Raw genomic sequence first — 15,798 nt, 5'->3', positions numbered from 1 at the left:
GTGTTATTAACAGGTGTTATTTTGTTAGACCATTGTAAATAAAGCTCAAGAAAATGCTAATCTATTAATTTTGATAGTCAGATGAATAAATAGGCAGAGCTGTGTGCATTTCCAAATGCCAGGACTGAGTTTTGAGCTCAGTGCTAAACATAGACACAGTCCTTGTGTTCACAAATCGTACAAAGTGGAGGCTTGATGTATTTGAGTCTCATCTTCCTTGGTTTCAGCTATTTAGGCATCTCCATTTCCTTCCCAATGTTCCCTTTTTGGCCTTTTCCTTAAGGAAAAAGATTCAGCTGTGTCCCATGCCCTGTGTTTGTGTCTGAAATGTGTTGCTGGACCAGCACTGTTGCAGGACTGGACCTTTTGAAGTTGATCCACTACTGCACATTTTTGGGGCCATCTCTGCTGTTGTCAGGAGCTTGAGCATTGCCAGGGTCACCTGCTGCCCCTGAAAAGAGTGTGGTTAATTGGAGAAACTCACTTTCTCCTTGTTACTGCCAGATCATTTAATTAGTTACAGGTAGGCAGCTGAAATTCCTGATCCATGGTTTATTTACACAAAGCTCTTTAAAGATTTTAAGCATTCCACACAGTAGCAGAAATGGAGAAATTGATTTTGTGGAGACAGATCCTCTGGTGCCTTTTGTGAGATGGATCTGATGAAGTAGCACATTTTTATTTCTCTTTTTTTACTGATGAGGATTTTACTGATTGTTGGTCAGAGTTGAGTATGGGAGTGGAATGGTCAGAGAAGATGAATGAGGGAGGGAGGCAGAGAGAACTTAACAAAATTGAGGTTTATAGTAAGTTTAAGGAAAAAATCCCACACCCAAAGCAGAAAACACAAAGGCAACAGGTGAGAAAAGGGACTAAAGTAAGAAAAAATGGCTGAACACTCAGGAATGTGTGGAACCAGTGCTGCTATTGAGAATTTGGGTGAGAAGCAGATCAGGAGCAGAACTGGATTTGAGAATAAATCATGTTTACAGTTAGGCAAATAATCTGTATTTTTTCTTCCAAAGAAAGGTGTACTTGAAGGTTACACACCTAGAATAAATTATTTTTCAAATTGTAAACCTTAATCCCATAAGAGATTATACTCATTAATGGGAATTGTGTTCTAGAAGCCATTCAGAAGCTGAAACGGAAAGATTGTGTTCTGAATTTATATTGTTTTGAGTCTGGTCTTCATGCTGATTTGTTTTTTTCCCTTTATTTTAGTTTTTAAGCATTGCAAATTTAAGGAGTAAGTAGTCTGGTAGTTCTTTAGTCATTGCAGTCAGCATCTGCAGTTCCTCGGGAGCTCGAGTGCCTGCAGCACTGACATTTCCTTTTCGATCAAGTTCTGAGATCTACTTAGTGCCATTTTTACTATACTAAGGGAATTTAGAAAAGACCTGCAAACACAATGTATGTGAGCCTTGCTCACAAATTATGGTTTGTTAATTTAATTATGGAAAACACCACTAATACTTCAAAAATTATGTTTGCATTTGGAAAAGAATCGAGGACAAAATATTGCTTGGCTCTCTTACACACAAAGAGAGGGATATGGGGTGATGGAATACTCCAAGAAAAAAAATAAAATATAACAACAGCAGAATCTTCTGGTTCTTTCAGTAGCAAGATACACACAGGGATAAAGTCAATTATTGCCAGTAAAATTGTTTAGCGATAAAGAAGCAAAGAATAACAAAATAAATTGACCAAGCAAAATAAGTGATGTAGGAATTCTACCCAGGAGCTTCTGACCAACTGTTTCCAAGCTGGTAAATTTTACAAACCCCAGAATTAAGATGTATAAAAGTAATTTTCATCAGAAATGAGGAAAGTAAATGAATATTTTATTGTTTACTCATTTACAATACATTATTACACATTTGAGTTTCCTGAGTACTAATTCATGCACTGTGTGTCATTCTCACTGTTGGTGGTTTCTTTGCTGATTATTTCTAATTTTTCTGTTCAACAGTTTTTAAAAGCTTTTTTACAGCTTGTTTTTTAATTTATTTTTTCAGAAAATTATATTTTAAATGCTTTTCATATATTGAAGGATTTTTTTCTTTAAAAAAGGGTCTGATTATGACAGTTGCTATTATTAAATTAAACTGGTGCTTTGTGTTCTTCTATGGAAGTTTTATTTTCCTTTACATAGAGTATCTAATGATTACATCTCTGCAGGTGGGCCCTTATATGCTTGATTTATAGCTCCTTAATATGCTCTTGGTCTAAGACAAATTCTTGAGCTAAAATAGTGTCATTTGCCACACAGAACTTTGAGGACTTTTTTGTGGGTGAATTTTCTTAAGTCTGGTATTCAGTCAACCATCCCTCAGTTGAGAGCAAGCAGAGGGAAGGAGCTGAGCACCACCTTTCACTTGCCAGCACAAGAAATGCCCTTCACACAGCTTTTCCCCCATTCATTTCTCTATTTCTTTTGTTATTGCCTGTTCTAGAGTTTTCTGTTCTCAGTAATGTTCCAGTTTCTGCATGAGCAGCAATAATCTGTAGAATTAGATGGAAATTCTCTTTAGATTTGATTCTCTGCTTCTGCGTAGGAAGTACTGTGGTAGTAATTCAGTAGAAATACTTGCTCTGAGCTGTGGATCACAATGGAATTGGCAATTAAAAATCAGTATTAAAGGTGTTGCTGCTCAGAGTCACCACTCAGGTGTTGGCAGGTGGGTTTGTTTCCAGTGAGTGAGGAAACTTTAGTGCCCAATGGTTTGCTTTTCATTTGTGGCATCAATCCTCAGTTCTCTTTTAACTTTCCTTTAAATTCTGTTATGAGAGAACAAACTGGTGCCAGCTCTATGCCAAAAATACTTCGAGGACAAAATGCATGAAAAACCAAACCAGCAATTTTTGATAGTTTATCTTCAGAATATTTCTGGTAGGTGTCATTGATAGTGGGTGCTGTTGGTTAAGAATCTTTCATTTGGAATTTAGATGCAGAAACATTTTTGTTTCATTTTCTTCATTAATAGGAAGGACCAATGAAATCATAAAAAATTGATCAAGCCAAAGCCATCACAGTAAATATTTACTGTTGGGTTTCCAGAATGGACCTCTGCCTTAAAAACAAGAATCCCCCAAAGTTCACAGGTTTCTGAGTTTCAGATGTGTTCAACAGTTATCAATGGGCTTCTTTCCCTGCCTGCCCTGAGAGCCTGGTGTACTCCCTCCTTCTTTCCTTTTGTTTTTATGGATCATCTGCAGGCAGAATAATGTTCACAGGGACACCCTGCCATCTCATTTTCAGTCTGCAGTGATGCAATTTGGAGAGATCTGAGGGATGCTATTGGGATTTGTAAGGGTGAAGAGACTCTGCAGCTCAGGCTGTGATTTCTGTAGGTTTAACAAGGAGTCAGGATACAACATTATTTAAACTGGGGGCTGTGGCACTTGGGCCATTCTCTGCAGGTGCTGTGGGAGAGACTGGTAAATTATTTTAAATGTGTAGGTTTATGAAAGTGTAGGGTTTGTTTTTTTCCTACCATAGAGATAGAAAATCAATCTTTCATGTTATTGGTGAAGTAATTTTTGAGGTTTTAAAGGAGATTGAATTTTGTTGTTGTTGTGGGTTTCTTAAAATATTTTTTTCTGTTCATATTACATTAATCATAAGCAATAAAACTTTCTCTAGCCACCTGAAGGCTCCTGAAAAAAATAATTATTTCCTTCAGTCTTGCTTCTACCCTACACATCCATCTACAGTCCTGATGTAAAGTCTGCCTGATGTTTTTTCTTTGTGGGCACATGCACATTGGTAGACTGCTGCAAATCATCATGGCCAGAGAAAGAACAGAGGTTTTGTGTGTTCTGCAGTTCTCAGAATGTCTTGTCTTTAATATGCCCAGTTAGATCTTACATTTTGGGTGAGAAGGGATGTCCTGCTGCTCTCTGGATTAAGAGAAGATGGTTGGGTTTCCTTTTCCCTGTTCTCTCCAGTGGGATTTCAGGAGACACAGCATAACCAGCAGGATTTCTCCCACAAATTCCTCACTGCAGCAGGGACCAAGATTATGATGGTGCCCTTAAACTCTCCTGCTGATCAGTGGCACATAATGGTTGTATTTTAAACCTTTTTGCTGGTGGTTTTTCACTTGGTCTAGGATGGAAAGAAGTCTGAATCAGGTACAGTGATGCTCTGTGACCTTTCCAGCTGAAATGTGTTTACCTGTAGTGACATGGGTTGTGCCTGCTAAAGCAGCTCTGTGCCATGGTCCTGTGTAGAGTGAACCATGGAGCTTTTCCCAACAGGACACTGTGAGCATTACAGCAATAATTCAGAACATGCACGGAGTTCTCGCCATGCCCTAATTGAAATTGAAGTCCATTCTCACATTACAATGTGAATAGTGTCAGATCCCTGTACTTACAGAGCCTGGCTCTGATTTTTATGAAATGGTCCAGCTGGTTAATTAGGATGAAGTATGTTTTGAATGGGTTTGTGCTTTTTTATTTTTGTGTTTAATATTGATTAGCTCTCCTGACATAATATAAACTTGAGTTCATTAACTACAAATTAGGAATTGACATAAACAGAGTAGATGGGTATGTCCAGAGTGCCCAGTGAAGGGTTTTATTTGTATTGTAAGGTGACTCCCATGAATTTTAATGAAACTAAATTAAGAATTAAAATTAGTCCACTTAAAGCAAGTTGGAAATAGGCAGAACAGTTAAGTGCACACATGCAGCAGAACATTAAATTCTTGATTTCGGTATTCTTTAAATCAATGGATTGTGGTTATTTTAAGAAAATGATTCTATCTTGATTTCTTTTCCTTCAGCCAGGCTTGCAAACAGAATGGCATCAAACAGAAAGAGGTTTTTTTTAAGTTGGAAAATCCTTAGATTGTTCCTTAGAGCTCATGAAAAAAATAACAGGTCTCATAAATTTTTTTTGTAAATCTTCAGTTGAAAGGCAGAGTGCTTTTACCTATCTGAGGCTTGTCTGATAAATAGTTTTGCCTTCCTGGATAAGTTGTTGACTTGAGGTTTGGCATTTTTTGTCTTTTTTTATAAAGAATGAGCTAAAAGCCAAACAAAGGTGAAATTGATGTGGTTTCTAAAGCCTTTTAAGAAATGTTTGTCTTGTATCTGTCATTCCAGATACAGGCTCCAGCATAATATGTGACTGTATTACTCCAGAATTATATGTGTGTCCATCTTAGGGTGGAGGGCTGGCACTGCCTCTGTCCTTGCTCTGAGATGTGGCAGCTGCCCGAGGACCAGAATAAAAACTGAGAAGAAAAAAAAAATCAAGTGATATCTCCCAAATTCTCACCTTGCTTCCAGCAAATCGTATTTCAGGAACATATTGAAAGAAGAGGTGGTGAATAATCTCTTTGGATCAATCAAAGGATTGTTCTGAGCTGGAACACTGATGATGACATGAGGACTGTTCTGGAAAGCTTCTCCCATGCTGCTCATTGAGGGGACAGACACAAAGCCCCAAATTTCCTCACAGAAGTAAAGGGTCAGTGCTGCTGAGAGCAATGAGTGCATAAAGCTCATGCTAGAGAATCATCTTCATTTTTAATATTTACTAAGCAGCCATTTCCTATAAAATGAACACAAAGACAAGGTGCATGCAATTAGGTGTTGTTCCAGTCTGTTAGTTCATGGACATGAGAGTCAGTTTGCTGTGACTTGTTGAGAGACCAGATTCTTTTAGCTTTGTATAATCTCTATCTGCTCCCAAACTTTGAAGCTTTTCCATTTGATTTTGAAGATAGTGAAGTGGTGAATATTTTTCAGGAATATGAAAGGGTGCAGCATTTAATAAACCCTAACTCTTTTAAGAACCTCTTTTCATTTTTTCGATGTTGAATGTCATATAGAGAGGAATTATGTGAAAGGAGGTCCAGCTGACTTTGTGCTGCACTTCTTAGTTTTCAAAAGGATTAGGCAACTGTTTGCCTAAGCTGCAGTTATTTATTAGGTTGCCTTTTTTCTGGAAATAACAGAGTGGATGGGTTAGGAATGCAAATTTGCAAATCACTTCTGTGGCATAATTTAACTGAACTTGTGAAATGCAAGTAGTGAAAAATAGCTAACAAGGACTTTTTAATTCCTCTAGACACTGGAAGCAATTTTGAACTTCAAGTACTCAGGTGGACCAGGACATGCTGAAGGATATTACAGGAACCTTGCCCTGGGCCTCCACGTGGAGGTGGAGCCCTCTGTTTTCTTCACCCGCATCAGTACCCTGCCAGCAACCAGGTGAGCCTTGCCCTGACTCTTGAAATCTCACTCTTTGTCTCTGTTTTATTGAATATAACTTGAAGACCATATTGAAAACATTTTTAATATCATCAGCAACATGTAGGTAAAAGAATTAAATGAAGGAATTTTCAAGATTGCTCATTTAGGAGTTTATTGATGCAATTCACATGCATTCAACAGCTTCTGAGGTTCAGGTGTTCTCTCATGATGATGTATTTCAGCAGGGACAGGATTTCTCGTGTTTATTGTACAATTTGATGACAATTTTCTGTATCTCTTAGCAGTTGTGGTGTGTTGTGCATTACAGAGTTTGGTATTTTTATAACAGAATCTTACTGAAAATGCACGTGTGATTGTTGTCATGAATAAATTGTGACCAGACTCTCCTTTGCTGCTTGTTTTCTCTTGTAAACCACAGAGTAGTTTCACATGTCATAGTGAGTATTAAAAATCAAGGCAGCACTTGATGGTGGTCAGATGCTGTGATCGTGAAAATCTGTTTGAATAAAATTTGTCAGCCACTGAATGCATTAATAATTAGTAATTAATGCGTTAATAATTAATAGTATTATTGTAAAAACCCTCTATGCACTGTGGGAGCAAGAATTCAGTGTGATTAAATTCTGAGATGATTTCATTGCAATTATGTATGCAACACTAGTAATAATAATAATAATAATAATAATAATAATAATAATGAGAGGGAACTTAATTGATCCAAGAAATTCCTACTGGGCCTGGGACTCTTTCATGACAGACTTCAGAAATTTAAAGATGGGCAAGAAGGAAATGCCAGTCTAGGAGATACTGGGTCAAAGGAAAGAATTGAGTCAGCAGTATCATACCATGACAGAAGTGTCCAAGGATAGATGGACAGCCTGTGGCAGCAACATAGCCTGAAAAACAGGGCTGTCAGCAGAAGAGTTAAAGCATCAAGGAAAGTTTTAGGCTTGAACATGAAGAAAAGTTGGAGATTCTGGAACAAGAAGAGTGATAAAATGGGATTTTTGCTAAAACATATGTTTAAAGCAACTTCTGTTCCTGCTGAAGGGAAGATGATTGACAAGGGAGTGGAGTTTTTAATCATGACACTGCCAAGAGGGATGGGATTCTGCTTTTCCCCACAGGTAATACAGCAAATAATGACCTTTGCAGAGAGCAAGGGAATTTTAAGTAAGGCAAAGATACTGAAATGCTGCAATAGTTTTTTTAAGAAAATGTTCAAACATAAGAGAAACAAGATTATTTTTAATGAGTCATTTGTGTCCAGGTCTTTTAAAATCATATGGCTGTATTAGCAAGCAAGTTTCTTGAGCATTTTGCTGCTTGAAAGTGTAACATAACATGGTTTTATTATTTTAGGAATTGCTCAAGTAAAGCAAATTTAATGCTGCTTGGCAAAGTCAGAGCATGATATCCGGAACAACTGTTTGCAAAATTCTGGGCCCCTTTTAATGATGTTCAGTTTTATCCCTGCAATGGCACCTTCTTCAGCCTTTGTAAGGTTTTCAAGATGGAATAAGTGATGTCTCTTGAACAACCTGGAAGTACCACAGCATCAGCTAAAAATAGTTTTCAAGAAGACTCATTATACTGGTTAAAATAATCAGATTTCATTTATTATTTGAATGCACAGTCTCCTCCATTCAGTGTCAAAAAAGCTCCCCATACTCTCAAAATGTGTATTTTTAATGGACAGACTGCTCTGTGGTTCACTGCAATTCCTTATAGTTACGGGATGGATTGAGGGTGAAGCTGCCAACCTTCCATAAAAGCTTCAAACACAACCTGATGCTTTTATTTAACTCTCCCTTGTTGGGATGTTGGCTTTTTGTGCTCAGCTGCCCAGCTGTGTTTTGTGTAGCCCAAGGTTATCCCACCCCTGCTTTGTCAATCTTCTCTCTGGAGTTCATGGTGTGGGGCAAGCATTTAACCCTGAATTTTTCACAAATAGATGGAGGTGCTAATTCAAAGGCAGAGTTTCTGTGTTAGCAGGGCACAGTTTCCCACGTGGAGTGGCAGCTGGTGCTATATTTAGTGGCTCCAATTCAGCCAAGTGCTTCAGCTCATGTTGTGTGTGTTTGCTTCACCCTTTGCCTGTTCATCACACTGATCAGCAGTTAAGTCAGTGGAAACTTTCAATGGTTTGCTGATTGGAGATGTAGTTAAAGATGTGGCTGCTTTTAAAAGTGCCTAAAAGCTTTACCGAGTTGGAGAAAAAAAGACTGTAATATTTACATTTCTCTCAGAAATGTTTTCATGCCAGACCTGTCAAAAAGCTTTTTTTTTTTTTATTACTTTAGGGATATATTGTTTGCTAAGTCATGAATGCATTTTGGTGTTCTTATCTCTTACTGCTTGTTCCATGTTATTGGCTTTAGTGATCTGTAACACTGCTCCTTTACTCTCGTGCATCCCTGTGCAGGTTCTCCATCAGAAGGAGAAGTCATGGCATTTGATATTATAATTTAGAGTGGAAAATGGCAGAAATGTGTATCCCAATCTGCTAAGGATAACTGTTCATCATTAAAGGAAACAAAGTTTGTTTTTTTACTGTTGACATCTCTGCCAATATCTGAGACACAATGACAGCAAATTATAAGTTTGGAGTTTTTTTACTTTTGCTTGCTCTGGTAAAAACTCAAATCTGATTTCCTTTTGGTTTACAACTGAGACTTCATTGCTTAAGTACTGTCTGAGGTGCTGAGCTATTTCTGTTTACTCATTACAAGAAATTGTATTTTATAATTTACCTCCTTAGCTGTCATTTCAGAATGGAAGTTATCATTGCTTTCATTATCTGGATTAAATTTTTTCATTTTCTTTTTCATTTTATTGTTTTTATTTTACATTTTTGCCTCCACAAAAGTAAGGAACATTAGCTTATTACCTCCTGGGCTTAAAAAAGTCAAAGCAAACTAAAAAAAAACTTTGAACATTGATTCTTCCCTTAGGCTTTTAGTGAAAAAACCTCAGGAAAAATGTTAATGAATAACACTTCACCCCCCATTGTAACATAAAGATTATGGTTTATGTAAAAGTCTTCCAAACTTAATTAGTATTTCTTCTATTTAACTGCTTGAGCAGAAATGCATGGGAAATATCACTAAAACAACTGGGGATTTGGGCTTGGGTTTTGTTTTTTTAAATATCTAAGCAAAATTATATCTTCCACTCATGCAAAAGCTCCTGCCTCGTGGGGAGAAGGTTCATTAACCACACCTCAAATATATCTTCAGTTAAGTTTAATCATGACAACAGATCCTTTTAACCTTTGTCTGTGCTGTTCTATGGGGTGTTGAGAGCAGTTGGATACAGCTCTTGCCATGCTGCAGTGCCTGATCTGCTGCCTGGTTCTGGATCAGATCCCTGCTCTCCTCATATCGAGTTCTGGATCAGATCTCAGCTCTCTCACACCCAGCTCTGGATCAGATCTCAGCTCTCCCCACACCCAATTCTGGATCAGATCTCTTCTCTCCCCACACCCAGCTCTGGATCAGATCTCTTCTCTCCCCACACCCAGCTCTGGATCAGATCCCTGCTCTCCTCATATCGAGTTCTGGATCAGATCTCAGCTCTCTCACACCCAGTTCTGGATCAGATCTCAGCTCTCCCCACACCCAGTTCTGGATCAGATCTCTGCTCTCCCCACACCCAGCTCTGGATCAGATCTCTGCTCTCCCCACACCCAGCTCTGGATCAGATCTCAGCTCTCCCCACACCCAGCTCTGGATCAGATCTCTCCCCACACCCAGCTCTGGATCAGATCTCAGCTCTCCCCACACCCAGCTCTGGATCAGATCTCTGCTCTCCCCACACCCAGCTCTGGATCAGATCTCTGCTCTCCCCACACCCAGCTCTGGATCAGATCTCAGCTCTCCCCACACCCAGTTCTGGATCAGATCTCTGCTCTCCCCACACCCAATTCTGGATCAGATCTCAGCTCTCTCCACACCCAGTTCTGGATCAGATCCGTGCTCTCCCCACACCCAGCTCTGGATCAGATCTCTTCTCTCCCCACACCCAGCTCTGGATCAGATCTCTTCTCTCCCCACACCCAGCTCTGGATCAGATCTCAGCTCTCCCCACACCCAATTCTGGATCAGATCTCTTCTCTCTCCACACCCAGCTCTGGATCAGATCTCAGCTCTCTCCACACCCAGTTCTGGATCAGATCTCTGCTCTGCCCACACCCAGCTCTGGATCAGATCTCTTCTCTCCCCACACCCAGCTCTGGATCAGATCTCTTCTCTCCCCACACCCAGTTCTGGTTCAGATCTCAGCTCTCCCCACACCCAATTCTGGATCAGATCTCTGCTCTCCCCACACCCAGCTCTGGATCAGATCTCAGCTCTCCCCACACCCAATTCTGGATCAGATCTCAGCTCTCCCCACACCCAGCTCTGGATCAGATCTCAGCTCTCCCCACACCCAGCTCTGGATCAGATCTCTTCTCTCCCCACACCCAATTCTGGATCAGATCTCAGCTCTCTCACACCCAATTCTGGATCAGATCTCAGCTCTCTCACACCCAGCTCTGGATCAGATCTCTGCTCTCCCCACACCCAGCTCTGGATCGGATCTCAGCTCTCTCACACCCAGTTCTGGATCAGATCTCTGCTCTGCCCACACCCAGCTCTGGATCAGATCTCTGCTCTCCCCACACCCAGCTCTGGATCAGATCCCTGCTCTCCCCACACCCAGCTCTGGATCAGATCTCAGCTCTCTCACACCCAGCTCTGGATCAGATCTCTGCTCTGCCCACACCCAGCTCTGGATCGGATCTCAGCTCTCTCACACCCAGTTCTGGATCAGATCTCTGCTCTCCCCACACCCAGCTCTGGATCAGATCCCTGCTCTCCCCACACCCAGCTCTGGATCAGATCTCTTCTCTCCCCACACCCAATTCTGGATCAGATCTCAGCTCTCTCACACCCAATTCTGGATCAGATCTCAGCTCTCTCACACCCAGCTCTGGATCAGATCTCTGCTCTGCCCACACCCAGCTCTGGATCGGATCTCAGCTCTCTCACACCCAGTTCTGGATCAGATCTCTGCTCTGCCCACACCCAGCTCTGGATCGGATCTCAGCTCTCTCACACCCAATTCTGGATCAGATCTCAGCTCTCCCCACACCCAGCTCTGGATCAGATCTCTGTGCCCACACCCAGCTCTGGATCAGATCTCTGTGCCCACACCCAGCTCTGGATCAGATCTCTGCTCTCCCCACACCCAGCTCTGGATCAGATCCCTGCTCTCCCCACACCCAGCTCTGGATCAGATCTCAGCTCTCTCACACCCAGCTCTGGATCAGATCTCTGCTCTCCCCACACCCAGCTCTGGATCAGATCTCTTCTCTCCCCACACCCAGCTCTGGATCAGATCTCTCCTGCTGGGACAGAGGATGTTCTGTCAGTGAAGGGCCTCCTCTGCTCCCTGGTCCTTCCCTGGGTGTCACCCCCTGCTCCCTCGGCTGCCTGCATCCAAAGGGGATGCCAGAGCAGCTTTGTGCTGGGCAAAATTCCCTCTGAGCATGTTCCCTGTGATCCTTGGCTCTGCTTGTTCACGTGTGCAGGGAGGGGACTGTCCCAGGAGGCATCATCAAGAATGCAGGAGTCTGGAGCAGCCCTGGAATGAGGTATAAAAGAGAAGGAATTAATGTTGGAAGTTCTCCCACTCTGTCCTGCAGCTCAATGAAATCTTGAAGGGCTTCAGGGATCTACTTGTTTAACCACTTATTTACCATAAAATGCAGATACATCTATGTAGTAAAAGTGTATTAATTGTCTTCTGTAATTGGCCTTAGCACATTAATTGATTCCATCCCAGGGCTTAGCCCCAAAACCCTGCTGTGCTTCCAGGCCTCCAAGCAGTGCAGTCACCAGCAGGTTCCAGGCCAGTGGGGATCCCATGATCTGATCCCAGGCTGCCAGTGGAGATGGATTGCAAATGCTTCAGTGAAAGGAAACATTCTATTGATAGTTTTGTGTGATTCTCCTCCTCATTTTGATATCCTGTTAGCTCTAAGCAAGTCTGCTGTTGAAACTTATCTAGATTGTCTTGAACAATCTTCTTTATGCCTGTTGTTTCTCTCAGATGTATTATCTGACAGTTTTCATGGGCACTGAATGTCCTTCCTTATTGCCTTTATAAAAGAGCATGAAAAAATGCCAGACAAAATACTGCAGGTCTGATAGGAATTAAAGTAACGTGCTCTGCACGCTGTGAGGGGCCTGCTGGTCTCCTTGTGTCCCTTGCCACTGTGCCATCAGTACAAAAGTGTCTTAAATAAGAGCCTACAAATGCCAGAAAATGTTGATTTTGCTTACTACAAATGTGGTGAGAGAGTCTGAATTTGTAGATGAAGTCAGTCCTCAGGGATGGTACGTTCGCTTTTAAGCAAAGTTGGGAATCCAGATATGTAATATTCTTACCTGTAAATTCTACAAATTCAAGATTATAAAGCAATTTTTTAATCTTTAATTTTTTTTTTTTGGTGGGACAGAATACTTTCCTTTCTATCTTAGGACCACCATACAGCTGCCAGGACATTGTTGGAGTCCCAGGCACAGAAAATGTCCTTTTATCTGTGCTGGCAGACTTGGGCACTCAAGAGGATGCTGGGTTTAACTTAAGACCATAGAGAAAGCTTCTAAAACTGAGTGGAGAAGCTGGGAATGTGAATGTGTGAGCTAGATAGAATTATGTTAAGTCATGGGGTGAAAAATACAGAGTTTGAGATATACTAGTGAATTAGAGACAAGCTGGAGGTTCTAGGGCATTGGCTTATATTTGCCTTTCTTCTTCTTCATGGTTTTGGGTGGTACTGGGTGATTGGCAGTGTGGAACACGGGTGTTTGGTTATTGGGTTAAAAGTAAAAATAAATTAGCTGGCATTTGATAATTGGATGGTTTATGCTTAAAAGGCCTTTTGGACAGAACCTGAAGTTGTCATTTGTAGATTGTTAGGTTAGTGTGTAGGAGTATTTACTGTCTGTGAAAATGTAATATAGATAAGGTAAAATAAACATCCTAAGTCTGAATGCAAAAACTGTCTCTCTGCTCATCAGTCCCAATCCTGGGGAAAGGAACTGGACACTTCTGCATTAGGTGCCCCAGAGACTTTTACCAGACACCAGCTGCAGATCTCTTCTGGCAAGTGCTGAGCCTTAGACTCTGTTCTTATGCTTAAACCAGAAGAAAAAAACAAAGGAATGGTAGCAGGTCTGACACTGTTAAATTCAAAGTGCCAGTTCATCTAACTGTAGGCTCAAAGTAATTTTCCTTTGTATTATCAATGTACATACTTAAATGATTTTGTTTTGTCCCGAAGGCATCAGTTCATAGCAGAGTCTGCAGTGTGCTCCCTAGTCTGAGGCTTCTCATTTCTGTATTTGAAGTTAGGATGCAGTCTTTCCAACTTGGTTTCACTGAGGGTTTGGAGACAGACAAATCTTGGCTATGGTGAGGGTTCTCAAGATGTCCTCAGTTGGGTGGGTAGAACTTTGGGGCTTAATGAAATCAGACATAATTTTTGGAATTTCCATTCCAGTTTCTAAGGCTGTCCCTATTTTCACTACAATAAATTGCAACACATCAGGTTTGGATCAGAAATCCTGATTATTGTATGTTTACAAATTATACAAGAGGAAGAGTAAACAGCATTGTTTCTTCAGCTGTGCTCTAACAGGCTTTTTTGTTATATGATGAAAAGTTATGTAGTGGTTTCTGAAACTCTTGTTGGTTTTATATAGACAGATTTTTAAATTAAATGTTCACATTTGCTACAGTCAGAATGAGAATCAATCACCTACTGATAGGTAGCTGCCTATAGTCTTCTCTTTCTTAGTATTTTGGTGTTCAAAATGTCATAGAGCTTTGAAAGGTGGAGGAAAACCTCTATTGTTTGAGTGCTTGAAGACCAAGATACTTAGTTTGGAGGAGGAGATGACCTGTTTAAATTGATATTTCTACATGGAGAAAATAATTAGTATTAATTAATTAATTAGTATTAAATTCACTGTTTTGTTAATGAAAAATATTAATAATAACAGTCAGGCAAATTCAACTAAATAAAGCAAATAAAGTTCTCATTTTGTACAATTAAACTGACAAATCATTAGGAAAGTCTGTCAAGCAATGGATTTATATTAATGTTCACAGGAGTGGATGTCATCCCAAAATATTCCTTATTTATACACTATTGAGCTCAGTATAGATTCTGCTGAGTGGTAACTTAACACATGGAAGGTTGCATCCAATAGTTAAATTATCTTGGTAATCAGAGGTATTTAACTTCTGCTACTGGTGTAACATTGCAGTGGGTTCATGGAAGATCAGCAGAAAGTGGCTTGCAGATTGTGAGAATTGATTTTTGAGATCCAGATGTTAAATATGTATGGTTTGACACATGAAGATGTGAGAACATAAATCTGAAAATATTTATAGATGTGCTGGGAATATTTAGCATAAGTGAAAAGGTTTACAACTGGGGGAAGTCAGATAAGGACGCTTCTTGGAATATGTGAAAAGACCTTTTGCCAGTAAGGTGGAGAAACTGACTTAATCATCTGAAGTTAGTATTGAGAACTGCATTTGTAGATAATTAAAAAAAAAAATAAATTGAAGAGACCCTTCTGAAGTCACATCAGCATCAACAAAGGTGGTGTAGATCAATGTTCTGCTGTGCTGCTCTTGGTTTTGGTCAGTGGATTTTGGAGGACAGGGCTGTCATGTCACACCATTGCCACCAGAGCCAAAGCTTCTCTTCCCTGTCTTTGTCCATCCTGTGTAGCAATGGCTGTTCAAATAAAACAGAAGGAAAAAAAATAGGGAAAAAAAAAGTGGCTATGAAAATACTCCATGATTTCAGCTGATGGGAAAGTGAGATGAGTCAGGATGCAGAAAACTTGCTAACCCTCCTGAGAGTTTCTTGTTTAAAGTGACTTTTAAACTAAGCTGGAGACAGAGCTGCAGAGAGATTGTTCACTGGAGTGAGCCATCATTGCAGCTGCATTTGGGGTTTAATTCTGTGTTCAGTGTTAGTGAAAAATATTCTCAGCTGTCATTTCAAGTAATCACAATCCTCCTGAAAGAAATTTCTAGATCACAGTGTCATTGTCACTTGCCTGAAGTTCCCATGGCCCCACTTTTGTGACTGTTTTTGGAACCATAACTGGCATTGTAAGATTTTAAAAATACAGCATGATTCATTGTGCTGCTAACTTTTGCTTGTGCTATGTTCTCAATTCTGCAGTAGATGATAACAGAAATTCATTTATACACTAAATCTCTAAGATACTGTTGAATTAACTAATTTTTCAATTAAAAAAAGATTTAAATGTTTTTTGATATCAGTATTGACTTAAATTTGTTATTCTGAGATGTTCATATGATAAATCAATCTACTGAAAATGTTTCCTTCTAATTCTGGTTTTTACCTCTATAACCTTCTGCAGTTTTGTGTCACTTGTAACAGAAAATCTTGAACATGACATTTATAGAAGATTTTTCAAAAGCAAGCATCATGAACAAATCAGGAAGGTTACCAAAATGGAAAAACGT

At 40.1% G+C, this 15,798-nt stretch overlaps 1 protein-coding gene across 4 annotated transcripts in view; it reads left to right on the top strand.

Moving 5' to 3' along the window:
• The window catches only part of TRAPPC9 (trafficking protein particle complex subunit 9), a 451,266-nt gene that overhangs the window by 145,709 nt on the left and 289,759 nt on the right, over nt 1–15,798 (top strand). For all 4 annotated transcript variants that reach the window (XM_058832179.1, XM_058832180.1, XM_058832181.1 and 1 more), the window contains one exon: nt 6,089–6,231. In XM_058832179.1, the coding sequence (XP_058688162.1) occupies nt 6,089–6,231 (143 nt within the window). The remainder of the gene's footprint in view (nt 1–6,088; nt 6,232–15,798) is intronic.

Source organism: Poecile atricapillus, chromosome 2 (genome assembly GCF_030490865.1).
Source record: "Poecile atricapillus isolate bPoeAtr1 chromosome 2, bPoeAtr1.hap1, whole genome shotgun sequence".
In the NCBI taxonomy this organism is placed as follows: Eukaryota; Metazoa; Chordata; class Aves; order Passeriformes; family Paridae; genus Poecile; species Poecile atricapillus.
The sequence above is the reverse complement of the archived record's forward strand: the minus strand, read 5'-3'. Positions and strand labels throughout refer to the sequence as shown.